General features: G+C 36.7%; 1 protein-coding gene across 4 annotated transcripts in view; it reads right to left on the reverse strand.

Annotated features, from left to right (window-relative positions):
- Window positions 1-1,355: 1,355 nt before the first annotated feature.
- The window catches only part of LOC106090599 (zinc finger protein 891), a 51,369-nt gene continuing 25,495 nt past the window's right edge, over window positions 1,356-27,229 (reverse strand). The window contains exons 2-5 of one of the 4 annotated variants that reach the window (XM_013256841.2): window positions 12,779-13,082; window positions 12,213-12,700; window positions 11,964-12,151; window positions 1,356-7,253 (exon numbers count right to left, since the gene is read on the reverse strand). In XM_013256841.2, the coding sequence (XP_013112295.2) occupies window positions 6,493-7,253; window positions 11,964-12,151; window positions 12,213-12,700; window positions 12,779-13,045 (1,704 nt within the window). In that variant the 5' untranslated portion in view covers window positions 13,046-13,082 and the 3' untranslated portion in view covers window positions 1,356-6,492. Of the gene's footprint in view, window positions 7,254-11,963; window positions 12,152-12,212; window positions 13,083-27,229 lie in introns of all 4 variants that reach the window. The other 3 variants (XM_059362314.1, XM_013256840.2, XM_013256839.2) reach the window with 3 other exon arrangements.

The following is a 27,229-nucleotide window of genomic DNA, read 5'->3' on the forward strand; positions in this document are numbered from 1 at the left end:
AAAATTTTTACACTTATGAATGAATCCATATACAATTTTTGAATTTCCAAAAAACAATTGAGTTAGTTAAATTCATTTTCAATTTCAATAGTTAAATTTTTGTTTAAAAGCATAAATATGATAGTAGTAGTTACTTTGTCTGCTTTTATATAATTTTGTTAAAAAATTAGCTAATTGTAGAAATTTGGAAAAGTTTACATCATATGCTTGTAAAATTGAAAGATATGATGGAACATAAAAGATTTTCAAATATTCATGACAGTTTTTAGCTTTTTTAACTGTTGACCATTTGAAAACCGCAGTAAATGTTTTCAGCTGCCGTATTTTCAGCAGACTTTCTGCTATTACAGCAAACATTTTTACTGTTTCTTTGAGTGTACTTCCAAAGTGACAAAGTTTGTTCTATTCCTACATCATGGGAAGTTATGTAGAACCGCGCCCAAAATCTACTTTAAATTCCATTTTGTAAACCGATTTAAAAAACATTGAGAATATTAAATCAACGCAACAATAACAAGTAAAAACGTTCTAAGTTCGGGCGGGCCGAATCGGGAGATGGGTTGATATGGGAGCTATATCAGATTATAGACCTATTTGGACCGTACTTGGCACAGTTGTTGGAAGTCGTAGCAGAACACTACATGATAAATTTCAGCCAAATCGGACAAAAATTGCAGCATCTAAGGACTCCAAAAGTCAAATTCGAAAATCGGTTTATACCGAAGCCGATATGGCCTATTTGCAATGCCTAACGATCTACGTCAATAAGAAGTATCTGTGCAAAATATCAAGCGGCAAGCTTTACACGTTCGACCGCTATCGTGATTTCGACAGACGGGCATGGCTAGATCGACTCAGAACGCCGAGGTGAACAAGAATATATATACTTTATGGGGTCACAGATCAATATATCGATATGTTACAAACGGAATGACTAAATTAGTATACCTCCATCTTATGGTGGTGGGTATAAAAAAGCGAATAGAATTCATTGAAAGGGGTGTAGAAAACGTTGTTGGCGACAATCTGGAGCACACCCAGATCCCCAAAACCTACATTTTTTCTACATCTTTAGAAGCAAAAATTTTGGCCGAGGAGAATTATAAAATAAACCTTGTTGTCATCAACGTAACCCCAAACACACTCGGACAGTTTTAGTAAGCTGCTGGTACATCTATGACCTGCGTTATAAACTATACACGGTCGAGATATTCCGACGTTTATCTATGTATTGTCTTCTCGAAGGCCTTAGAAAGGTATATTAATATCGCTATCGGTCAAGATTCCGTATTGCATTTATGGACGGGAATAATTCTAGCATGCATCCAGGAAGTGGGTATCCATTTAGCCAGAAATGAGCATTATCGTTATACACAATTATTCGATAAAACAGTGGATTTCCATTGAGCTGTTGTTACAGAGCACGAATTTTAATAATGAATTTCAACAATTTGCAGGCGTTGCTCGTTTGTGAGTTTCTCCATGATGAAATGGCAGGGTACATTGAATACTTTTCACATTCACGGATGGTGTTTAGGCACAATTATCAAACAGTGCTGTCACCCCGAAAAATTTAACCAATTCAACGCAGATTCCGAATCTTGATGACGCCAAGGTGGTGGGATCAGAAGGGTATTTTCGATCGCAGGGGCCTGTACTGAACAAAATGCATGCTTTTGAATATATCAATCAAGGAAAACCGACCAGAATATACGAACTGTGACATCGTTTCAAGACCAAGTCACATATTACAAGACCGGTCCAAATAATTTAGGAAATCGTGGGTGGACCGCCCGATAGTCCAGACCTTGCCCCATTCTGACGATCATTCGTTTTAATCTGTGCTGCACGCCCTATAGGAGTCATGCCAATATCAGAAGTTAGCGTAATTCATTGTTTGTTGCCTCGAACCCGGAGCAGTTCTTTTGGCATAGAATCTTTCTCAATTCGTTTTGTTATTCTAGCAAATTAATTTTTCAAACAAAAAAATTTATATTATTAACTTGGGCAGCAATTAGAAAAATATATGTTTAGCTTCGGTTTCGTGTCAGCGTATTTATGTGAAAGCAAAAATTTATATTTTGAAGGCTGCTAGTCCCTTATTATGGGTCACCGCATGGCTCAGCCACTAAAGGTTATCTCAATCGAGCAACTGTTAACAGCCGGTCAGATTTAATAGATTTTTGTTTACATTCTCTTCGTTTTTTTAAGTGGTGGTATGCCCTCTCCCAGTGCTCGCGACACTTGTGAGGTATTTACCCTAAGTTATCAGCCGTGTAAACTTCTCTACTTAAGCGATATCGCTCTGCGGCAAGCCGTTCGGACTCTGCTATAAAAAGTTGGTCCCTTATCATTGAGCTTAAACTATTGTAGTACGGACAGTACTCATTGATATGGGAGAGAGAGAGAGTGAGAGAGAGAAGTATACCCGCTGCTTCTTAATGGTATGTTGATGGGCTAATTTGCAATTTTTTATAATGTTAGTAAAAACAGCAAAAATGTTTGGTATAACAGCAGAAAGTCTGCTGAAAATGGGACAGAAGTAATTTTTTTTCCTTAAACAGCAAACATTTCTTGCTGTTTTCAAATGGTTAAAAGAAAAAAATGTTATTAATGTCACTAATATAAAAATATGTATGTATATTCTATATTAAATTAAAATTTTACAAGCATATACCGTAAACTTTTTCCCAATTTTCTATAATTTGCTAAATTAAATAACAGCAGACAAAATAACTACTTCTATTATATTTGTGCTTTTAAATAAAAAAATTGACGGCTTCAAGTGGATTTGTTGTATAGAAGTTCAAAATGTTGTATGGATTCAGTCAAAAGTTTGAAATTTTAAATTTAATATGAGCAGACAGTATTTGTTGAAATCAGCAGACTAAGTTTTCTGGGTGTACATTTTTTAGTTAATTGATTCGAGGACTATGCCTAGCACTGTGCGATTTTTACTCCTGCAGGAGGATGTTCGGTAGGAAGTGGGGGGTAACTCCTAAGGTCTCCCTCAATATCAGTATGTCTCTGAGAATCCCGGAAAGGGAAATTGTGGTAAGGGATTTACCGTCCCCAAACTCACCCAACAACCTAACCTAACTTAAGCTTCAAAAAAATTTCATTAAAAAAAAAAAAATTTAAAATCCGTACATCTTTGAGGCGTAATAGAGGAGATAGATGTGCAATATATTGGCTCTAGAAGTCAAAATCGGGCGATACATATACATGGGAGCTATATCTAAATCTGAATCGATTTCTATTAAAATTCACTAGTGATCAGAAGAGTCATTAGAGACGATATTGACAAATGACGATTTATATGGGAGCTGTATCTAAATCTGAACCGATTTCTTCAACTTTCGATAGGCTTCGCCTCAAGACCAAAAAAGATGCATGTAATAAATTTGTACATAAATTAACATGGACAGAAAGACAGACAGGCAGAAAGACGGACATATCGACAAACAGATGGACAGACAGACGGACACAGCTAAATCGAATCAAAAACTAATTTTGAGTCGATCGTTATGTTTGTTAAGGGGTCTATCTCTCTTCCTTGTACGACAGTAGTGGTGTAGGTTATAAAAATATTAAAAACTTTCACCAGTTTTTTGAATAAGCTCAGCTCAGTTTTCGAACAGTATGAGAAACGTAGTACGAAACAATTTTTAAGTGTTTTAAAATTGTTTAGTATTATAAACTAAAATCAATTTGGACCAAATGATCCATTTGCAATGGCCAACGAGCTTCATCAATAGAAAGTTACTATGAAAACTTTCATGCTGATTGCCTCATTCGTTCGAATGCTATCGTGATTTCGGCTATCTATTGAACGGAAGAACGAAAATCGGTAGACAGACTTAACCCATTAACGATGAATGTATAAAAAAATACCCAAGAATCGATCTGTCTTTGAGAAATTCTAGCTCGAGTTAGGAAAGAGGTATCCTAATACAATTTGAATTGGCATAATGTGGACGAATGAAACTAGTTAACATTTTTTTTTTCTTTTATATAGGTTCATGTTTTGGGGGGAAAAATTAGTTTGGCAACTTTTTATAGCTGAACAAATCAAACCAAATATTTTCTCAAAATTCTTAAGAGTGAGTTTTTGGAAACCGTTTTCGAGTCCTATTGCATTGCATCAGGGTTTCTAAATTAAAGAATAAATTAATGGCTATAAGCCTTCTACTTTTGAAAGCAGGTGCGATTTTATGTCAAAGTCATTAAAATCCACTTTTCTTCGCTAAATGGTCATAAAAAAAATTGACCTGTCAAAAATCATTAAATCTATATAATTTTAAAAATTCTACAGAAGGGACATTTCTGTAAACCCTTTCAGTGTCCATGTTGTCATAAGCACTAAAATCCAAAGTTCTCGATATGGCATTATAATGCTAAAACAATAATTTTTTGCAGTAAAATCTTAGGTGCTGATAATATTAAAATATTTTGTTTTTAGTTAAATTTTAAAAAAAGGTAAAAAAATTGTAAAGAAAATTAGAAATACTACGTCTCTATAAATGCTCTAATAGCAAATATATGATTTTTTTTTTAAGTTGGACAATGGAATCGATGGGTTGATTTTTTTATTTTAAATCAATTTATTTGAACGCAGACGGACTTTGAGCATGTTTAAAAATTTCCATTATAAAACAAAGAAAAAATTACTACCATTTTGTATATACATGGCCAGTTGCAATATACGAAAGACTCGCAAACATTCTACACCAATATGGTCCAGAATATGGTATCGTAAATACCGCAAAAATCTTTTTTAACAGTTATGTGCAGTACCATAAAAATCCATAATTACAGAATTGGGAAATAGGTTTTACGATGCCATTTTGTCGACGCCATCGTTTGACGCCATCATATAGATTTTTTTAAGATTTTTTCTATTTCAAAATATTTTCGAAATTGACATTGTTGTTAGTTGCATTGCAGGTATGCCGTGTTGCTCAGCTAACAGTCAATGAATGACATGGTGATTGTTTGGCATTACAGCACAACACTGGAGTATTTTGGCATAATGTGCGTTGATGATTGGTTTACGACAGATGGCATTACTGGAGAAAAATTTGACATTTGCAGGCCTTTAATGTGTAACAACACTGAATGACTAAACAAAACAAAAACAAACGTATTCGGCTTTCTGCGTGATTCCAAGAGCCAAGTATTACATGAAGAAATCCCATTTAATTTTTTGAGTAAAGGCTTTAAAACTCTTGGCTCCAAGATGTTCTACGACTGTTAAACTGCTTATTATGAATTCATTGCAATTTCTTAATCAATCTCAAGTTTACGTTCACAAATTGATTGCGCGTCAAAGAGGTCAGGTCTATCCGGGGCACAATGAAATTCAATGCCCACTAATGGCAACTTTGAAGTGAGTTTTTCCCTTAGGCTGTGCTTATGTTTTAACATAAAATAGTCAAATGAAAAAATTCAAGTAAATGTTTAGGTTATAATCGCATAAATAATATTGCACCAATAACGGCCATCAATGGTCTATCATAGCTTTCAGAAACAAAAAACAAAAAAAAATTACAATGGTAGCTAATTTGTAGTGTATCAGGTTCTGCCTACGAAATTGGGGAGCCAAATCGAATGCAAGACAAATCAAATGATATGGAGGAGCCTCCAAGATTGCCATTCGATTTGTTACTAATTTTAAAGACTAGATCATCTCGTCTATATTCGCTCAGAGCCAAAGGCTCAAAGCCAAATACATGGGTGCTTTAATGCTAAACTAAAACTAGGTTCATAATACTAAACTACAAATACCAGGTAACACTACAAACTATTTATAATTGAAAATATCTTTGCAAGTGCATGTGTATAAACGGCTCCATTTTGCTTTCCTTCATGGATTTTTCTTGTGCTTATTTTTGTTTTTGGGTTTTCTCGTTGGAATTTCTAAACTACAATATTTGTTGTATAATGACAATTGAAATTTGTTTGCAATACTGTAAAGTTGTAAGTACATAAATACATTCTAAGTCTAGTAATTAAACAAAAAAACGAAAAAACATACGCATTGCAGAGAGCAGAGTATGTGCGCACACTTTCTTTGGCAAAAAGACCACCAGATGGTAAGTAAAGATATTTTAAAATAATTAAAAAAAAAAAAAAATCTGCACTGCCTTTTCTGATGGTAGAAAGTTTGTCCTTTGATTGGCATGGTTTACAAAAAATAATTATCTAGACAAATACGTATGCATGTATGTACGTAAGTATATAAATTTACTATCACATATGTTTTGGATCGTCTACATGGCTAAGTAAGCAAGTGTGTTTGTATGTAAGTAAATACTTGTACTAAAACTAGTTAATATCATAATCATCATATCATGGAGGGTTGGGGTTGTTTTTTTTTAATTTCCATTTTTTGTGTGTTGGATTTTTGGGTATGCCCATTGTCTTTGGCATTGCATTTTAATTTTCTTGAGATACTTTTGTGTCTTTTTCCATTTCTGTTTTTGTAAGAGTTTAGGCGACAATGGCATAGTTTCCTGTCAATTCAAAGGGACTAGTTTTAGCTGAATGTGTGAAACTGTTCTTGGGCGAAAAGTCTACTGGCTGATCTTGCATCTGCTCGCTGGAGACCACATTTGAGCTGCCATAAAATTGCACTTGCACTTGGGGACTGGTTTGCGTCGAGCCCATATCTAAATTAAGGGCAGGCGCAAAGATATGGCCAACTCCATTAATGACGGCCGGTGTTTGTATGACACTTATGCGCTTATAATTCTCGTAGTCTTCGACCGTCATGGGATTTGTTAACATGGTGTAGGACTTTTGCTGGTGTGATATATCCAAGCTGGGCTGGAGGTTATCGCCACCCACAGGTATGATTTGAAGGCCTCCTTGATTTGCTAAGTTGGTGTAATGCTTAATTGCCTGCTGTCTGTCCTTCTCTTTTTGTAGGAGTTTGGTGGCCAATGTCGATTTGGCCGATTCTACTGCGAATCCAGAATTTATTGAACCACTAGTCTTTACAGGCTCCTGGTTGTTATTTGTCTGGTTATGGTGTGTAGAGCGATTACCTCGCACTTCTTTGTCCGTTCTATGATGATTCTTCATGCAGGAGGACTCTTCATGCTTATACAGGTAGGATTTAAGAGCAAAAGCTTTGCCGCATCGTTTACAGGTGTGAGGCTTTGTATTTGAATGCGTTTGAATGTGGGCCCGCAAATTCGACTTGTCCGCAAAGGCTTTGGTACAAACGTTGCATTTAAAGGGCTTTTCACCTGCGAAAAGAAAAGAAACAAATTATTGAAGTTCGAGATAATGCCATCATGAAAGGTGTAAAAAATTGAGATATGCTACAATAAATTTAGACACAAAAATCGCACATTAAACAACCGTATGTGACAAAATTGAACCACAAATATGCAAAAGAATAGAACATTCATAAATACATCAGGAAAATGTTAAAATATATTGAACAACTAACGAAATAACACTTAATATCGGGCTTAGTTCGACGGGGCCGAGTCTTGGGTACACATGGGTTGTGCTAAAAATGCACACTTAATAACGCTGTTCATGTTTAAATCTTTTTGAAGAAATCAAATCGTAAAATGATTGAGGCTTCTTATTGATTTCAATTACTAATTATTAAGTTCAGCCGTGCCGAACTTTGGATACCTACCACCATGGATAAATAAATCATCCCGCTGCGCCTTCTTTAACTCTCCTCTCTTTTTAGGGTTAGGACACTTCGTCCTGAATGTGTATATCGAAGTCGTGCCATTGTAGCCTATGTCCGCATATAACGCTGAACGCATGCGTTCAAATCCTGACAATAACATCGGACAAAATTTAAAGCGGTGGTGATCTCTTCCTAATTTTGGTGACATTTTCCATGCATGGTCATGTAAAAAATTCTCCCCAAAGAGGTGTCGCACTGTGGCACGCCATTCGGACTTGGCTATAAAAAAAATCCCTTGAGTCATTGAGTTTAAACTTGAATCGGAAAGCTTTCATTGATTTGTGAGAAGTGTGCTTCTTCTCGGCTCCTGGGTAAATTTTTACTACACTTCCAAACACCTTTCTTTTGGGTCCTATATTATCGTATTAGTAAATATTTCCGGTTAAGAGAGACACTTGGCCCTTAATGTAAATATACGCGTCGTGCTCTAATTTCAAATAAATTTAATATGAGCCCTATAATGGCATGATCGGTAAATAAATTCTGTTTGAGGGTGGAGTGGAGCCTAGGGACTTTGTCCCAAAAATGAGTATCAATTTCCCGAAAATCAATAAATTTAAACATCAAATAGCTTTTATATAATAGGAAGGTTTTTTGGGTGAGGCAGTTCCTCAAACCCATGGCTCTTCAATTGGATATCAAATTCGTTTTTTTCTCTCAAAAACCTTTCGTTTGAGCCCTATATTATCGTGATTGGTGTATATACCCATTTGGCGGGTTTTGGTTGGCCTCCGAGGCACCCGACCCCAACAATAGAAACCATGTTTGGATTTGTCTGTAAGAGTGCAAAAAAAAAAATTCGAACGAATCGCATTACCAATCTCCGAGATCTGGTGTTTTTGAAAATTACGGTAATGAGAAACGCTTTATAGGGGAGGGATGGCCCCCAGACATTTCGACTCAAATATGGGTATCAAACTCGTGCTGCTCTCCCAAATCTATTTAATGTTGCCCCATATTGCCATGGTCTGTAAATATGAACTGTTTGGAGGATGTTTTGGGGCCACCGGCACTTTGCCCTGAAAATAGATATAAAATTCGCTATTTACTCCCAAATACCGTTGATTTGAGCTCCATATTGCCATAATCGGAAATGAAGTTCAGTTTAGGGGGTTCCTTTCTGCGTACTGCGGTTTTCTACTCTCAAATACCTTTCATTTGAGTCCCATATATTCATAATGGGTCAATCAACCTTTTTAACTTATTTTTTTAAGGAAAAGCGCCACCTAGACTTAACACAAATTTGAATGTCATATTCGTAATTTATCCCAAATACCTTTCATTTGAGTCCCATATAGACATGGTCGGCTAATATGCCCATTTGGTGGTACTTGCGGGGTGAGGCGACCTCCCATTACTTGGTCCTAATTTTGTATGCCATATTTATAATATACTGCCGAATACTTTTTATTTGAGGCCCATATTGAAATGAATGTCGAATATATCTGTTTAGAAGAGTTTTTGGGTTTGGGAGGCCCGCTGTGTACTTGGACCCAAATTTTAGTGCTATAATCGTTTTCTAGTCCCCAATACCTTTCATTTGATACCCATATTGTGCCTATTAGTCCACTTTTGACTTTGGATGGCATTGTTGGGATAAGGGGGAAGGACCGCCTTCATCCGATATCTAAAAACTATATAGCCTATGTTCCTTTCCAGACAAACATATACAATCTGTAAAAATTTAAAAAAAAATTGGTTCAGCCGTTTTTGATTCTACGGAACAAACAAAAAAACAGAGTCCCATATTGTCATGATGGGTCATACGCCCATTTAAGGCGTTTTAGGGATAGGGTGATCCCTTATACTTCGATTTGATTTTGTATGTAATCTACTCCCGAATACCTTTCATTTGAGGCCCATATTGGCATGAACGTCCAATATGTCTGTTTGGCGAAATTTTGGGGTTGGGGCGGCCCGATGGGTACTTGGACCAAAATTTTAATACCATATTCGTATTCTATTTTCCAATACCTTTCATTTGATACCCATATTGTCCCGATCGGCCCACTTTTGATTTTAGGTGGTGTTTTTGGGTAACTGCGGAGGGTCCTCCCCCTTACGAAATCAACAAATTACAAAGCCTATTTCTCCTTCCTGACCATATTCGCAATCTACTCCCAAATAACATTCATTTGAGTCCCATATTGTCATGATCGTCTCAAAAAAACTATTTTAGGCGGAAATACTAAACTCTTGAATACCTTTCATTTGAATCCCATAGTATCCCTCTCGGTCCACTTTATTTTTGGGTAGTACTTTTGGGGTAGTACTTTTGGGGTAAAGGGAAGGGCCCCGCCCCCCTTTCGATATCAAACAAGTAAAAGCGAACTAAGTTCTGCCGGGCCGAATCTTATGTACCCTCCATTATGGGTTTTTTCGAGTTCATTTCGCACTACCGAATTCTTTTCGCAGTATCTCTTTTTAGGCAAACAAAGAATAATGAATAAGGACGGAGAAGAAGAAGAAGGCGAAGGAGGAGAAGCTATATCGGGTTATAGTCCGATTCGGGGCTCAAGAAGCAAAATCGGGAGATCGGTTTATATGGGAGCTGTATCAAGCTATAGATCGATTCAGACCATATTGCACACGTATGTTGAAGGCCATGGGAGAAGCCGTTATACAAAATTTGTGCCAAATCGGATGAGAATGCTCTCTAGAGGCACAAGAAGTCAAGATCCCAGCGTGCTTTCGACAGACAGACGGACGGACGTACGGACGGACATGGCTAGTTCGACTTAAAATGTCACGACGATCAAGAATGTACGTACTTTATGTACAATTCTTATTCGATTGACTGACATTTTACAAAGGTCTCCAACATATAATTTTATTGTGGTCCAAAACGGACCATATCTTCATATCGCTCTAATAGCAGAGCAAATCTTTTCTAATATTTTTTTTTTGCCTAAGAAGAGATGCCGGGAAAAGAACTCGACAAATACGATCCATGGTGGAGGGCATATAAGATTCGGCCCGGCCGAACTTAGCACGCTTTTACTTGTTTTATACAATTTTTTTTATTTGAATTTTCGTTTTCTGAAAATTGCAATTTTTCCTCAATTTTTGCTTTTACACTTCCATTCAGTTTACACATTCATTCACTTTACACATTCTTTCTTCCGACATTCACTCCGAAAATAGGGGACAAATCAAGAAATGTAGAGATTTTGAGCACTTTCCAGAAAAAAGACTTTGGGAATCGGATATTAAATAAAGATTTGGCAACCCTAACAATTTTTTTGAAATACCGAGCTTAGCTTTAACCATTTCAAATTTGAAAGAGTTACTTCTCTCCGTTCTCAAATTGTATTTTTTTAATAGTTTTTTTTTTTTATTGTTTCCCATTGTGCGGCGTCATATTCTCAAACAGTTAGGCAGCCATTAAATCTCTGTAGTACTCGACTGTAGAAGATCTCTTAACGAGATAGCTGAACAGTTTAAAATTAACCTGTTCTGGATGCCGGGCCACAGAGATATCCCAAGGAGTAGTAGAGCAGACGAGCTTGAAAGACTAGGAACTAGATAAGGCCCAAAACTGTGACTTTTGGATAGATGGTCATGAATTGAGTACTGTGAATCTAAACTCGAAGAGGTAGGTCAACGTCCCAATCAACCTGTCCGTCACTGTATAATTGGAAAACATGCTGGTAGAAGCTTGCGAGTAACGATTTCCGCAGAAGTTGTGAGGACGTGGTGAAGAGGAAACAAAAGATAAATAGAAGTTCCTTAATTCCAATTTAATAGCAGAGCCATAATTTGTATTGATTTTTCACCTGGATTTTATCATTATTTAGATAAGTAATGTTTCCTTTATTTACACAAGAAGTAAAACTGGAAGATCGGCTACTATGGAAGATATATAAAGATATACAATTCACACTTTACATTGCATTGACATTAAAAGCCGAAATAGAGCTCAATACGCTTCGGAGAATTCCGTCCAATAGGGACTCAAGTGTTGCGGTTTATAGGGGCTCAAAAGTCAACGGAGAAAACCAAACAATATACCAGGTTTTGGATCGATTCGTTTGGACGTTGGAATACCACCCAAAATGAACTCAAGATGGCAGGAGAAAACCGGGACTAATACTAGGATTACTGCCTGACATACGATTTCTTTTTGGTTCAGCCATCATTAATGTTGTTTCAGTCCTATACGTTCTCAATCGCTCTTTAGTAACTTTCCTGTGATATAAGTTTCCTAACACTATCAGTTTTCATGCCAACCACCGCCATTACTTACCTGTATGCGTCCTAATATGACCCTGCAGCAACCACGGCCTGGAAAACTTTTTGCCACAATACTGACATTCACATCCTTGACTGTGAGTGCGAACGTGCATCGAAAATGCAGGCATAGAGACATAAACCTTTTCACAAAATGGGCAATGTCTAGCCTTTTTGTCCATAATCGACCTGGAGTGTAAAGAGCTACGATTAGAATTTTCAGAGTTCAAGAAATGCAAACTACATTTAGACTTTCGCCACTGACCTATGGGTTTGTCGATGACGCGCCAAATTCGAAGAGGTGGAGTACTTTTTGCCACATTCCGGGCAAATGTGTTCATCCTCCAAGAGATTTAGACCTGCTACGCTGGAATCAATGTGAATTTGTTGTAGGTTCTCCACATCACTAGAGGCGCCTGAAGATGATTTGCTGCCATTGCGATAATCCTGGTGAGTTTGATGGTGGTGGCGGTGGTTATATGAGTGTTCGTCGCCGCTGCCACTGCTGGTGCTGCCAGGGGCACTGCTACTGCACGAAGAGTGTTCATCATAACGCGGAGAATTATCCGATATTGTGGATCGACGCAATTTCTTCCGATCAAATACTTTGTGGCTGTAGTAGTTGGAGTCATCGTCAGACGATGAATAGAATGTTGGACCATTCGAATTGTTGCATAGATGATGATGATGATGGTGCAGATGAAGCTGATGATGTTGTTGTTGTTGCTGCTGCAGCTCTTGTTGATTGTGTTCCTGCTGGTAGGAGTCGAATGGAGGTTCTGGTGATCTGTTTTCTGTCTTTATTGCAGATATTTCACAATTTTCGCTTACAGTTAATTGCCGATTTTCGCCCTCATGAGATCGCATGTCTTTCGTCAGTACATGTGGTTTGAAGTCTATCGCCCTGTTTCTTACAGCCATGCTCAACAGCTTCATTTCATCATCCGGTTGATTCGTCACAACGCCACTGCGGCTATCGTCGTAGCCCTTCTTGGGGTTCTTCTCTGCCGAAGTGTTTAAGCGACCCGCAGCCACTTCGGCCAATTGCGTCAAATTATAGAGCTCTTCTGGGATGACGGTAGTCTGTTCTTTTGTCATTTTGACGGCCTTCAGAGCAAAGCTCGCCCCAATGAAACTGTAAACAAAAAAATATTTGCTGTAAATTCAAAAATCGATTTCAGAAAAAAATTAAATACATAATGCTATGTAACATGCACATATATTTCTATATGGATAAGCCAGTGTAAGTGTGCTCTATCGAATTAAAGTCATTCCAAAAGCAATTTCGAATTAGTTTCCGAATGTGTTAATGGCACTTTGTCTGTTTGATATGATTTTGAAAGAAATGGCGTATGAATTAAAACAAAGTACTCTAAAGGTCAGTCTCTTGAAACGCGCTATGTAATCGGCTTTTGAATATCATTTATTAAAAAAGAAGCACGATGAGTGCGGGGAAGAAGATTTGAACAACCTGCTGCATCAATTTAAGTGCGTCATGTTTAGAATGATTCGATGAAATAAATTAAAAAAAAACAACATTTATAAAGTGATGTAAAAACACAAGCTCATTTATTCCTAATGATTTGTATTGAGGCCAAAATGTTTACAAGTACAGGGTGCCGCAAAACCTATTGACCATTTTAGTTGTACTTTATGTATAGTAAAAACTATTCAAACCAAGTCTTTGATACTGTCTGAGGAGAGATGCAAATTTGTCCACGAACATTCCGCTATAGAACTGGGGCAAACTTTTCACATATCAATGAGTGCTGTCCGATTCAAATTTTTTAAGCTCAACTATAAGGGGCCTCCTATTTATAGCCGAGTCTGAACGGCGTGCCGTAGTGCGAAACTCTATACAGAGAAGTTTTAACATGGCATTGTACCTCACAAATGTCGCCAGCATTAGGAGGGGATAACCACCGCTGACAGAAAATGGATGTTCTCGCCAGGATTCGAACCCAGGCGATTAGCTTCATAAGCGGACATGCTAACCTCTGCGCTACAGTGGCCTAAAATAGAATATAGGAACGGAGAAAGATATCTTCCAACATTATTTGACGATTTATTTCATAAATTTTCGTTTCTATGTTAATGATCGAGGATTAATTGAAAAGAAAAGCTGGAGTTTACAACACAGCAACCACTGTGGGACGTGTATCGTCTGGGGTGTGGGAGGAATTCTCAGACACATTAGCTATGTAGGCTTCAGAGGCCGTACATTAGCAGGTCGTACTTATATCGAGTTTACCGCTCGCGCTTCCTTTTCCATTGCTTGTTTCGAAAGAGAAACAAAAACAAGCTTACATATATTTTAAAAGACTGGTACGATTCAAGCAAACAGGGGAAAACTTTTTAAGGGATACACTTTTGAGACTCTTGGGTATAAAAACCAAAATTAGCGAGGCGATTTGCCATCTAACAGTATTTAACACAACTAAAACGGATTTCGTATCATTAGTTAACATATTCAAAGTTGTGATTAATCAATAACTATCTAGGACAACTTAAGTCTATCCAGAACTTCTGACTCACACTGAATGAGAGAGACTAAAAAAAAACTCAGCAAATGTTTAATGAGTTTCAACTCACACAGGGTGGCGTATGGTATTTAAATAACAGTAACCGCCTTTGTGACATTAAGTATACGTATAGTGTACTCTATGTCAATCAGTAGGAAGTGTAGTTACAGTGATTTTCACTTTTTATACCCTACAGCACTATGTGGTACAGAGTATTATAACCTGCGTGCGTTTGTTTGTATCATGCAAAGGGAAGAATGCTTGATAAGTATACCGATGGACTCAGAAACATTTTCTGATTCGATTTAGCTATGTCTGTGTGTCTGTCCGTGTTAAATTTTGTATAAATTACTGGTCGTAATTTTCATCCAATCATCTTCAAATTTGGCACGGAAGTGCTTAATGACCTATTGAAATTGAAAGTTATCGGTTCAGATTTAGATATAGTTTCCATATATATGTTCGTCCAATTTGTATTAATATTAATATTCTCAAGAAATTTGGCAAAAGAAATTCTGTAATGACTCTTGACATAACTGCTGAATTCCACTGAAATCGGTTCAGATATATATATTTTGTTCCCATCTGTTACGGAGCAAATGGGGGGAGGCTATCCGGCTCGAATCTGTGTGGTATTTTTATTATCACAAGAAGCTTAGCAGGGAGCTACCGGGGCGTCCATACGTTGCGGATAGAGGAATGCTCAATACGGAGTAGCTGCTGGATGCAAAAAATTTTTTTGCATGGGGGTAGGAGGCATATGGATTAAAATCTGGGCTTTGCAATATGTCCATTTTACAGAAAAAGAAAACATATAAGTATTTAAGTTTTTTCAATATCTCGGCCAAAATTTAAAAAAGTAAAAACTAAAACTCGAATATCCCAGAAACCAGTAGAGGTACTGTAGACATCTAGCGGACTTTTTAGTAGGGATTTTTACCCAATTACAAAATTTTGGAAATGGGACCACAAATGAAGATTTGGCAGCCCTAACAATTTTTCGGAGGCGCCAGGAGGCCAAGTCCAGACTACCTAGGATCTTGAAATTTTGCACCTGATCTTGAAACTCATATCAACTCAGCTCGAAGCATTCAAAATTTTAAAATGCTCTCTCTTCCCCTTCTCAAATGGCATATTTTTTACAATTCAGTCCCACTGTGCGTTGATTCTTAATGAAATATATTAGTTCTGTAGGCTTTGGCCGTAGATTTGCGCATAGTAAAATATTTTCTCCAAAATGCTCAATATTTACAATTCTAATTTTTAATTCTCTTCCAAGAATAATGATTTCATTAAGTGTCATGAACGAAAAACTTTTATAAAATTTGAGCCAAATTCCATGTTTATAAAAAATTCCAAATTCCCTAAGTAAGGAAATCCCATTAGTCTAAAATTTGCATTTTTTTTTTAAAAATGTAAATAACATCAGACAAAATAACTGCGAATATTATATTTATGCTTTTAAACAAAAAATTAAAGTTTAAAATTGGCGTTTTTTTATTTATATATAGAAAATGACTCACTTGTTGTTTAGAAGTTCACAATTTTTGTTATGAATTCATTCAAAAGCTTAAAATCAGCAGACGGTGCTTGCTGATATCAGCAGACTAATTTCTATGAGTGTAGAACATTAAAAAATAAATATATGGCGAGAAGCCTACTACTCTTGACAGCAGGTGCGATTGCATGTCAAAGCCATTAAATCCATTTTTATTCGCTAAATAGTCATAAAATATTAAGGGCCTTATTTAGAAAACTTAATGTAGATTTCAAAGTTGTTTATTTGACAGTTCTGCAAAGGAAATCTGTCAAATAGAACAATTTCAAATCTACATTAAGTTTTGTGAATAAGGCGGTAAGAAAATTATTATTTTCTTTTTTTGTTGTAAAAACATAGTTGCAAATTTGCCCATAAACGGGCCATTAAGGAACAGGGACATGGCATCGTTACTCACAAATGTCGCCACCACCTGGAGTGATGACCACCTCATAAAATTTTTCTGATGTTCATGCCAGGATTCGAACCCAGGCGTTCAGACAAGTAACCTCTGCCAATGATTACAGCTTTAAGGGGTTCAAGAAGTTAAATAACGGGCTTGGGCGATTCACGCACAAAATTAATTCTATATGCGCAAGAAGTCAAACATACAAAGTTGCTTAATATTGCAGTACTAGAGCTATCAATTGTTTTTTCTCTAAAGTGGTAATATCGATGAATGCCACAAAATGAGAGAATATATGAAAAACTCTTGTTGTCTTTGAAGACTTTCTAGCAGAAAAATACGAATGGCTAATGAATTATGGAATTGTAGGTTAATCGAAAATTAGATTTTACCAATGGTATCGATAGTGTTCAAAACTATCGATATTAACACAAAGATTAAAATTCCGATACCATCGATAGTGCCATCGATAGTTTCCAGCTCTAATGGCACCCCACTGAGGTTGAGCCAAACAATTGGTAAACATTTAACAATCGTCTTATTGTTGCAATGTAGCATCAGACTAGAATAGGAAAGTAATTATTGCACAAAAAATTCATTGCATTTCAATGTTTCTATAAAAATGCTGTTGTACTTAATGCGTCAAAAAGTTCAAAATCCTTTTAATGGTTTTATTTTATTTTTGTAAACATAAATATAACGTAAATGGAAAATTTCCATCAGCGTTCAACATTTACATTGAGTGTCTACCAGTTGGGGGAGAACACCACCAACCATTACCTGTTGACGACTGCAGCCTACTTTCGTTCATTACAATTATGAGGAAAACTTGAAATATTTTATAATTTAAACAACTAGACACTAAAAACTTGTACAAAAAGAAATAACAGTGTGTATTTGGTTTCAGAGGGCCTGTTTCGCATATGTACAACAATAAAATCTGGATAACAATATGTCGAAGTTGGGAAGAATAGACATTGAAATAAATGCAAGGGATGACAACTATGAATCAGCGATGTCGGAAATGAAAACGTGACAGTATGTGTAGATATACACACATACAATCAAGTATTTCTAATTCTCTCAGTGTCTAAAAAATCACTTTTTGAATTGACTGATTACTTTTTTGCAAAATAAAACATAAAATTAGAAATTTTAAATACTCTATATCTTCCAAGCGTTTAAACAACAAAAATCATTGTTTTTATACCCTCCACCATAAGATGGGGGGTATACTAATTTCGTCATTCTGATTGTAACTACTCGAAATATTCGTCTGAGTCCCCATAAAGTATATACATTCTTGATCGTCGTGAAATTTTATGTCGATCTAGCCATGTCCGTCCGTCCGTCCGTCTGTCTGTCGAAAGCACGCTAACTTCCGAAGGAGTAAAGCTAGCCGCTTGAAATTTTGCACAAATACTTCTTATTAGTGTAGGTCGGTTGGTATTGTAAATGGGCCATATCGGTCCATGTTTTGATATAGCTGCCATTTAAACCGATTTTGGGTCTTGACTTTTTGAGCCTCTAGAGTGTGCAATTCTTACCCGATTGGAATGAAATTTTGCACGACGTGTTTTGTTATGATATCGAACAACTGTGTCGAGTATGGTTCAAATCGGCCCATAACCTGATATAGCTGCCATATAAACCGATCTTGGGTCTTGACTTCTTGAGCCTCTAGAGTGCGCAATTCTTATCGGATTGGAATGAAATTTTGCACGACGTGTTTTGTAATTATATCCAACAACTGTGCTAAGTATGGTTCAAATCGGTCAATAACCCGATATAGCTACCATATAAACCGATCTGGGGTCTTGACTTCTTGAGCCTCTAGAGTGCGCAATTCTTATCCGATTGGAATGAAATTTTGCACGACGTGTTTTGTTACGATATCCAACAACTGTGCCAAGTATGGTTCAAATACGTCCATAACTTGATATAGCTGTCATATAAACCGATCTTGGGTCATGACTTCTTGAGCCTCTAGAGGGCGCAATTCTTATCCGATTTGAATGAATTTTTGCACGACGTATTTTGTTACGATATCCAACAACTGTGCCAAATATGGTTCAAATCGGTCTATAACCTGATATAGCTGTCATATAAACCGATCTGGGGTCTTTACTTCTTGAGCCTCTAGAGTGCGCAATTCTTATCCGATTGGAATGAAATTTTGCACGACGTGTTTCGTTATTATATCCAACAACTGTGCCAAGTATGGTTCAGATCGGTCCATAACCTGATATAGCTGCCATATTAACCGATCTTGGGTCATGACTTCTTGAGCCTCTAGAGTGCGCAATTATTATCCGATTGGAATGAAATTTTGTACGACGGATTCCCTCATGACCATTAACATACGTGTTTAGTGTGGTCGATCTCTCTATTTTACTTCTTGAGTCCACAAAGGGCGCAATTCTTATTCGAATTGGCAGACATTTTACACAGGTCTCCAACATAATATAATTTAATTGTGGTCCAAACCGGACCATATCTTGATATCGCTCTAATAGCAGGGCAAATCTTTTCTTATATACTTTTTTTTGCCTAAAAAGAGATGCCGGGAAAAGAACTCGACAAATACGATCCATGGTGGAGGGTATAGAAGATTCGGCCCGGCCGAACTTAGCACGCTTTTACTTGTTTTAAATAAATTAAAATAAAAACAGAAAAACGATGCATATACCCTGCGCATGTTCATTCGTAGCTTTCGCAACAACAACTGAAACAAAGAGCATAAGAATATGTGTGACTTGCCATCAACGCTACCGTAAGGGGCTGGACATCGCTGCTATAAATCTTCCTTGTGTGAGAATATGTTTCAAATATGTGGTACACAAAATGACAATTAGACTGTTTGTGTAAGATGCTCTCGTCAAAATCTTCCAATTCTCTCTATCAGTAAAAATAAGTATGTAGGAAATTTAAATGGTTTTCCCTTCTTTCCTAGCCATTTGACCTTATTTTCTAGTCCATTTTAAACATCTCTAGGTTGAGGTTTCGCTCATAGGCACTACATTGGACTCAGCTATAAATCATTTAATGATCCGGGACGTTGCACAGTGACGCGTTTTGAGTTTTTTCGTTACATGATTGAATAATTTAAACAGCATATGACAGACAAGTGTTCAATGAATGTTTGAAAAGGGTGCTACGCCTTTTAGGTCCTTAGTTATGGCTTATCAAACTCAAAATTTGTGGAAAAATATAATTATAATACCCTACGCCTACCTTTTAAGTACAATGTGGGACCTATATCTAATTCTGAATCAATTTTGATGGACCTCGGGGAGCAAATATGTTGAAACTGTAACAACTACGGTTGACAAATGACAAAATGATGGTAAATTACCCAAAATCTGACCAACATATATATGGGAGCTATATCTAATTCTGAACCGATTTCAAGCAAACTTCTCAGATAATGTGGTAGACGTCAAGGAAAGTGTTGTTCAAAATTTTGGCAAATAATGCGCTTGTAGTGGCTCTTGGGGCGAAAATCTGGCGATATACATACGTGACAGCTATATCTAAATCTGGGCTGATTTCTATGAAATTCATCAGTAATATTGAGAGTCATAAGAAAATATTTTCTACAAAATTTCAACAGAATCGGTTAACAAATGAGTACTTTTTTGCAATATTTCTCAAAATCGGACGAACATATATATGAGAGCTATACCTAAATCTGAACCGATTTCGAGCAATCTCCTCAGATACTGTGGCAGTCGTCAAGAAAAGCGTAATATTAAGAGTCAAGAGTAATTCCCTTCTGTCAAATTTCGAGAAAATCGGTTAACAAAAGACCATTTTATTGCAATATTAGAAGAACGTATATATGGGAGCTTTATCTAAATCTGAACCGATTTTGACCAAACTCTATGTATATTGTGGTAGTCGTCGAGGAAAACGTTGTGCAATATTTTGGGAAGATTGGTCAATAAATGTGCTTGCAGTAGCTCCGGGAGTGAAAATCGGGCAATATATATATATATATATATGAGCTATATATAAATCTGAACCGATCTCCATTAAATTCACCAATAATGTCGACAGTCGTAAAAAAATCTTTCCTGCCAAATTTCGAGAGATTCGGTTAACAAATGACCATTTTATTGCATTATTACTGAAAATCGGACGAACATATATATGGGAGCTATATTCAGATATGAACCAATTTCTTCGTCTCCAGGCCGAAAAACATGTCTGTACCAAATTTGAAGACGATCGGATGAAAACTGCGACCTGTACTTTGTACACAAATTAACATGGACTGACGGACAGACAGACGGTCGGCTACATCGAATCAGAAAGTAATTCTGAGTCGATCAATATACTTATCAATAGATCTATCTCTCTTCCTTTGTACTCTCTTTCCCTGTACCACAGTAGTGGTGTAGGGTATTATCACAACCTAAACACGATTATGTAAAAAACTGACATTAACGATAGACATTTTTCTGAATGTAGTCACCTGTTACAAAGATGCTTCATTGTTGTTGTTGTTTTTGTCCAAATTGAGGGCATCCTTAAATTTGTCAATACCTTTAATTATTGTGCTCGGAAATAATGAGGAAAAATTTTCTTCTAATTTTCCAAAAAAATTAAAAGTCCTTTATTCTGTAAGAAATTCTAATCCATGGGTTTTTCTTTTCGCCGTCTTTCGATTCAAATTATTTCTGCAACATATGTCTATGTCTACAATTTTATATCCTGTTCTCGATGTGGCATTGAATTAAGCAACCCGCCTCAAAAATTTAAATTGAAATTGACCACTGAAATTTGGTGTTTAGCTTTTTTTTCTTCATAAAATCAAAATATATTTGCGATATCGTTTTATGTTCTCATGGTGGTGGCCACTATTTGCAGATGTGTTGTTGTTGTTTTCAGTTCTAAACTTGTTTGAAATTTATCTCATTTAATTTATAATCATTAAATCTGACATTGATTGTAAAACTAAGCAACAGCGAAAAAAAGAACACCAATGCATGTAATTTTTCAAAGACCCATAATTCAGTGGCACAAATAGGCTTTCCTATGATTTGCAGCAAATAAGATGCAGATAAGTGAACATGGGTATGTGTGGGTAAGATCCCAGCAGCGGAATATATGTATATCTCGCTAGGCCTTATGTAAGATATTGTGGCAAATATCACAAAACTCGAAAGTATCTGTTTTATGGCATTGGCAAGCAACGTCGGCAACTTTACCCACATCCATTTCTAAGAGAAAGGCTTTTGCATTTCTATGTTTACTGTTAATTTCTACCCTCCTTAAGACGATTTAGTTGTGCCTTCTACCGTTTTCTAGGAGAATATGTTATCACCCTTCCATGAGTGGTGCAATTTCAAAGGACACTTGCTCTCACGTTGAACGATTATGCACTAAAGCCTGATTATAAGCTGCCTAGTCTGTTAAGTCTTTATGCGTTAATGCGAACAAATGCAATTCTGGCAACCACACAATAAATTGTGGACCAGTCAAAGAAAGCCAAGAACACTGTAATGGGCACGGTGTTTAATAGGCGCACTACAGGCCAATCGGTAAATGACATTAGCACTGTATCCCAAGAAATACTACATTTTGTTGATGAATTTGTAGTGATAGAGTCAACTTGGTCAGTTCAGTTACGTATTAAATTACCAACAGAAAATATTACCAATAAAAATTTAAATTTTGAATAAAAACAAAATAGACAGCTATCGTGCAAAACTCCAGAGAAACCTTGACCTTAATAAATTAATATACAATATCTGGAGACACTATAAAAGCGTTGGTAAAGTCTGAGATGAGAAAAATTGCACTATTTACTCCAAACAGCCTAGGTACAATCATAAATGCCATGATGCGAGAAGAACATGTTTTCTCTATTCAAAACATATCGCAAAAATAATACACCTGAGTCCAGACAAAAGTTCTTAGACTGGGTAAAGCTGTGCAAAGAGATCTGTAAAAACAACAAACAAAAAACAAAACTACAAGCTTATTGGATACGATAAACCACGTTAGCGATTCAAAGGAGTGGTGGAAAGCTGTTAAAGCAATGAGGAACCAAACCTTTCAAATAGGTTAGGTTGAAAAGAGGGTGCAGATATTAATCCGACCCATGCCACTATGGACATACACCTAAGCCAAAAAAATCTAAGTTAGGAATTCAGTGCTTCTTAAAGAATCCTTAATTGTTTTCGATTTCACGCGCCTAAGTTGGTTCATGTCTGGTATAGTGTCCCCACCGGAGGCCACCGTGGGCCAGAGGTTAGCATGTCCGCCTAGGACGCTGAACGCCTGGGTTCGAATCTTGGCGAGACCATCAGAAAAATTTTTCAGCAGTGATTTTCCCCTCCTAATGCTGGCAACATTTGTGAGGAACTATGCCATGTAAAACTTCTCACCAAAGAGGTGTCGCACTGCGGCACCCCGTTCTAACTCGGCTATAAAAAGGAAGCCACCTATCAGAGAAGTGAGAAGTTTGCCCCTGTTCCTTAGTGAAATGTTCATGGGCAAAATTTGCATTTGCATAGTGTCCCCACCTAAGTGCCGGTATCTGTTAGACGCGAAAGCCGGCAATGACAAAGGAAACTCTCCAACGTCTCATCATATTTCCCGCATGCTCTACACATGCTATCACTTGCCGCACCGTAAAATCGGTAAGTGAGCTCGTACTACCGTCATGTGTCCCGTCATGATACCAATAGCTATACTGACTTCCCTCTTACTTATTTTCAGTAATAGCCTCGTCTTCTCACGATATGGATCCACCATAGGATTTTCGCCATCCTACAGATCGTTCCACAATGTTGCATGCGCAATCGTCGCCCACTTCCTGAACTCGGACTGCGTCACACCGAAAGGTTTCGTGTTAACCAAATTTATTGACGGCAGTCCTCTGGCCTTCACCGCCAAATCATCTGCCCTTTCAATCCCCCTTACTCCGTTATTGCCCGGCACCCAAACGATGAGGATTTTGCCTTCCTCAGAGAAGTCGTTGTTATTGCCCTTATGGCAATTTTACTTTTCAACCTTTCAAATAAGTACGACAATATCTTCAGACTTCAAATACTTCCAAAAACGATTAAGTCTTGATCAAAACACGCTTCATATAAGCTATGCTCAGTGCATCAATACTGTTCCGATATTAGACACTCAAACTATTGTAGTTGGGAGAGTTAAAAAGTATATTAAAGAAAGTGAAAATGAATAAAGCGCCAGGAGAGGATCGGATCCAATATGAGCTTATTATACATGCTTCAGAGGATTTTCATAAACAACTTACAATCAGATACAACAAAATATTGAATACCTGAACTATAGATAACGCCTTTATTAAAGGCGTATATATTCCCTATCCACAAAAAGGAGACATGGTAGAACCATCAAATTACAGAGGAATTGCTTTCATGCACTGCATGGCTAAACTAATGATGGTCATTTTAAACGAAAGACTGTGTAACTGGGTAGAACAACCTCGATTGCTAATCTGGGTAATCTAATTATAATCGGGCATCCCTTGTAAGCATTAAGTTTAAGGAAGTCATGACAATGTTTTTAGAAAATCCCTGATGTACACACTTCCACAGCTTGCCGTATCATACAAATACTTGAAACTAATTGAAAACATATAGAATATGCAGTTTGAACCGAAGAGGAACTGTCTGATTATTTTGAAACCAACTTGGGTGTTAAACAAGGGTGTTTATTATCGCATATTCTATTCTCGCGTTATATTTACGATCTACATGCACATCTACAAGGAGAAATGAATATACACGATATCAATATAAGGTTACCGTTGTATGCCGATGATTTTGTAATCTTGGCAGATGACATTCAGACTTTGCAGTCTATGATCAAAATGTGGAACATAAAACTCCACATGGCAAGATCAAAAATTCTGCTGTTCAGAAAAGAAAGATGGCTTGGTAGGGGCGAATAATGCAGGGTATAACGGAAATGAAATAAATATAGTGAAAGAATATAAATATTTAGGAGTTACATTTACCCCAAAGTTATCATTTGTAAAACATGTGGTAAATAAAAAAAACAGCCAAAGATTGCAATAAACTCAACATAAAAAATTTTCCTGCGAGAAATGAAGTCAATATTCAAATGAAATGGAATGTCTATCAAGCTTTTTGTAGGGCAATTCAAACATATGCGGCCCAAGCGTCGAGATATTCTTATTTAAAAAAAACTTCAACAATCTCTTATCAAAAAAGGTTACCAATTTACTGCTTCAGAATGAAGGTTTTTGGGTTCCAAACATGATAAACATGGCTCAATGTCTGAATGTTCAATGGCTCAATACCTCAAATGACTTCGAATGGAAATTGTTTATGTCCAACATAAAAAACTACAAAAAAATGCATATCTTCAACAAAAATCTAACTCAAAAATTTTAAAGCCAAACAAGAATATACAACTATTTAGCTTCTTGGAGGGGCGAACATTTTTTTACTGATTCTTTTACTAGCGAACAATTCTCCTGAATCATTAAAGCAAGATGTGGAATGGTTAATTCAAACAAATTTAATGCAGAAAGCTGGGGAAAAAAGTGTACATTGTACAACCTTAAACGGGATGAAACGCTATTTCATTTCATAGAAGAATGTGCAGTTTTTAAAGAAGTCAGAATGCGAATTTTTTAGCTGCAGTCTTATTCGAGGAAGATATACTCAAAATTTTGGAAGGTAGTGAAGGAAACTATTGGAGTCAGCTTGTGTCTTACTTAAAAATATCACTTAATTATAGAAAAATGCAATTGAATTTGAAATGCTAATAACTTACAGAAATGACAGATGGTTAAAAAACCATTGTCAATTAAATCTTTTTATACTCTCCACCATTGGATGGAGGCATACTAATTTCGTCACTTAGTCCAAGGCCCCATAAAGTATATATATTTTTGATCGTCATGACATTTTAGGTCGATCTAGTCATGTCCGTCCGTCCGTCTGTTTGTCGAAAGCACGCCAATTTTCGAAGGAGTAAAGCTAGCCGCTTAAAAATTTTGCACAAATGCTTCTTATTAGTGTAGGTTGGATTGGCCATATCTGTCCATGTTTTGATATATGTAGCTTCCATATAAACCGATCTTGAATCTTGACTTCTACCCAATTTGGCTGAAAATTAGCATGATGTGTTTCGTTATGACTTCCAACTACTGTGCTGAGTATGATTCAAGTCAGTCCCCAACCTTATGTAGCTGCCATATAAACCGATCTTGAATCTTGACTTCTTGACCCACTAGAAGGTCCAATTCTTATCCGATTTGGCTAAAATTTTACATGACACATATTGTTATGACAACTGCTCCAAATATGGTTCAATTCGGTCCATAACCTCATATAGCTGCCATATCCAATCTGGGATCTTGATTTCTTGATCCTCTAGAGGCCGCAACTACTATCCGATTTGGTTGAAATTGTGTACAACGGCTTCTCCCATGACCTTCAACATACGTGTCAAATATGGTCTGAATCGGTCTATAGCCTGATATAAACCGGCCTCCCTATTTTACTTCTTGAGCCACTAAAGGACGTAATTCTCATGCGAATTGGCTGAACTTTTACACAATGACTTCGACTATAGTCTCAAACATTCATATCGGAATCGGGCCATAATTTGATATATCTCCTTTGTTGACCTAAAAAGAGATACCGGGAAAAGAACTCGACAAATGCGATCCATGGTGGAGGGTATATAAGATTCGGCCCGGCCGAACTTGGCACGCTTTTAGGTGTTTTCTCTCTATTTTTATGTTGCCATAAATTAGTGTCGAAAATTTGTCGAAAGAAGCCTTAAATAAAGAAGAACAAGTAAAAACGTGCTAAGTTTGGCCGGGCCGAATCTTGGGTACCCACCAGCATGGATATTACTAAAAATTTATAGAAAAAAAATTTGGTTAAAGGGCATAATTGTATTGTACATACCAAACTTCTGTCAAACCAGCAAAAATTAAAGCTTCTAGGAGCCGAACAACGATGATCGAGAAACCGGTTTACATGGTAGCTATATCAGGTTATAGACTGATTCAGACTGTACTTGGTACAGTTGTTGCGGCTTGGGAGCTATATCTAAATCTGAACCAATATGGCCCATTTGCAATCCCCGTCGACCTACATCAATAGTAAGTATCTGTGTTAAATTTCCAGCGGCTAGCTTTATGCGTTCGACCGCTAAATATACTCAGAACGTCGAGACGATCAAGAATATATATACTATATGGGGTCATAGTATACCCCATCGCATGAAGGTGGGTATTAAAAGGTACATAGGAGCAAATATTCCACACAAAGAGTCTTTATCGAGCAATGATTAAACCTTGCAAAACTGACTTTTATTTATTTATTGAATACCTACACACCAAGATTAAAACTTATAGTTATAGTGGAGGCTTTTAAGACAGTCATATATACTTCTTAAGAAATAATAAAACAATTTTTAAAGGAATAAACATTTTGGAGTATCATTATATAAAATAAACTTTAGAATTTTGTGAAGTAGTTAAAATAAACTTTGGAATATTGTTTAAAAATAATATATATTTAAAATAATATTGTAAAAAAAAAATAACATTTTAAAGCAGCTAATTTCGAAAAAAATGGAAAGTTTCCTTTTTTAAATTGACGCGTTGCTGATGTTTTGGATACCATGAGGAAGAGTATTCCAAAGACGTATGGTACTCGTATAAAACTGCCATTCAGATACTAAGCTCCTTCTTCTAAAAAGGACGCAATAGGGTCGTAAGCCGATAAAAGCCGCATTTATCCGAATTCGCTATGATTTGAAATAGTGAGTTGTTTTAAGCCTCTCGC

The sequence above is a fragment of the Stomoxys calcitrans genome, chromosome 1 (assembly GCF_963082655.1).
Source record: "Stomoxys calcitrans chromosome 1, idStoCalc2.1, whole genome shotgun sequence".
Lineage (NCBI taxonomy): Eukaryota > Metazoa > Arthropoda > Insecta > Diptera > Muscidae > Stomoxys > Stomoxys calcitrans.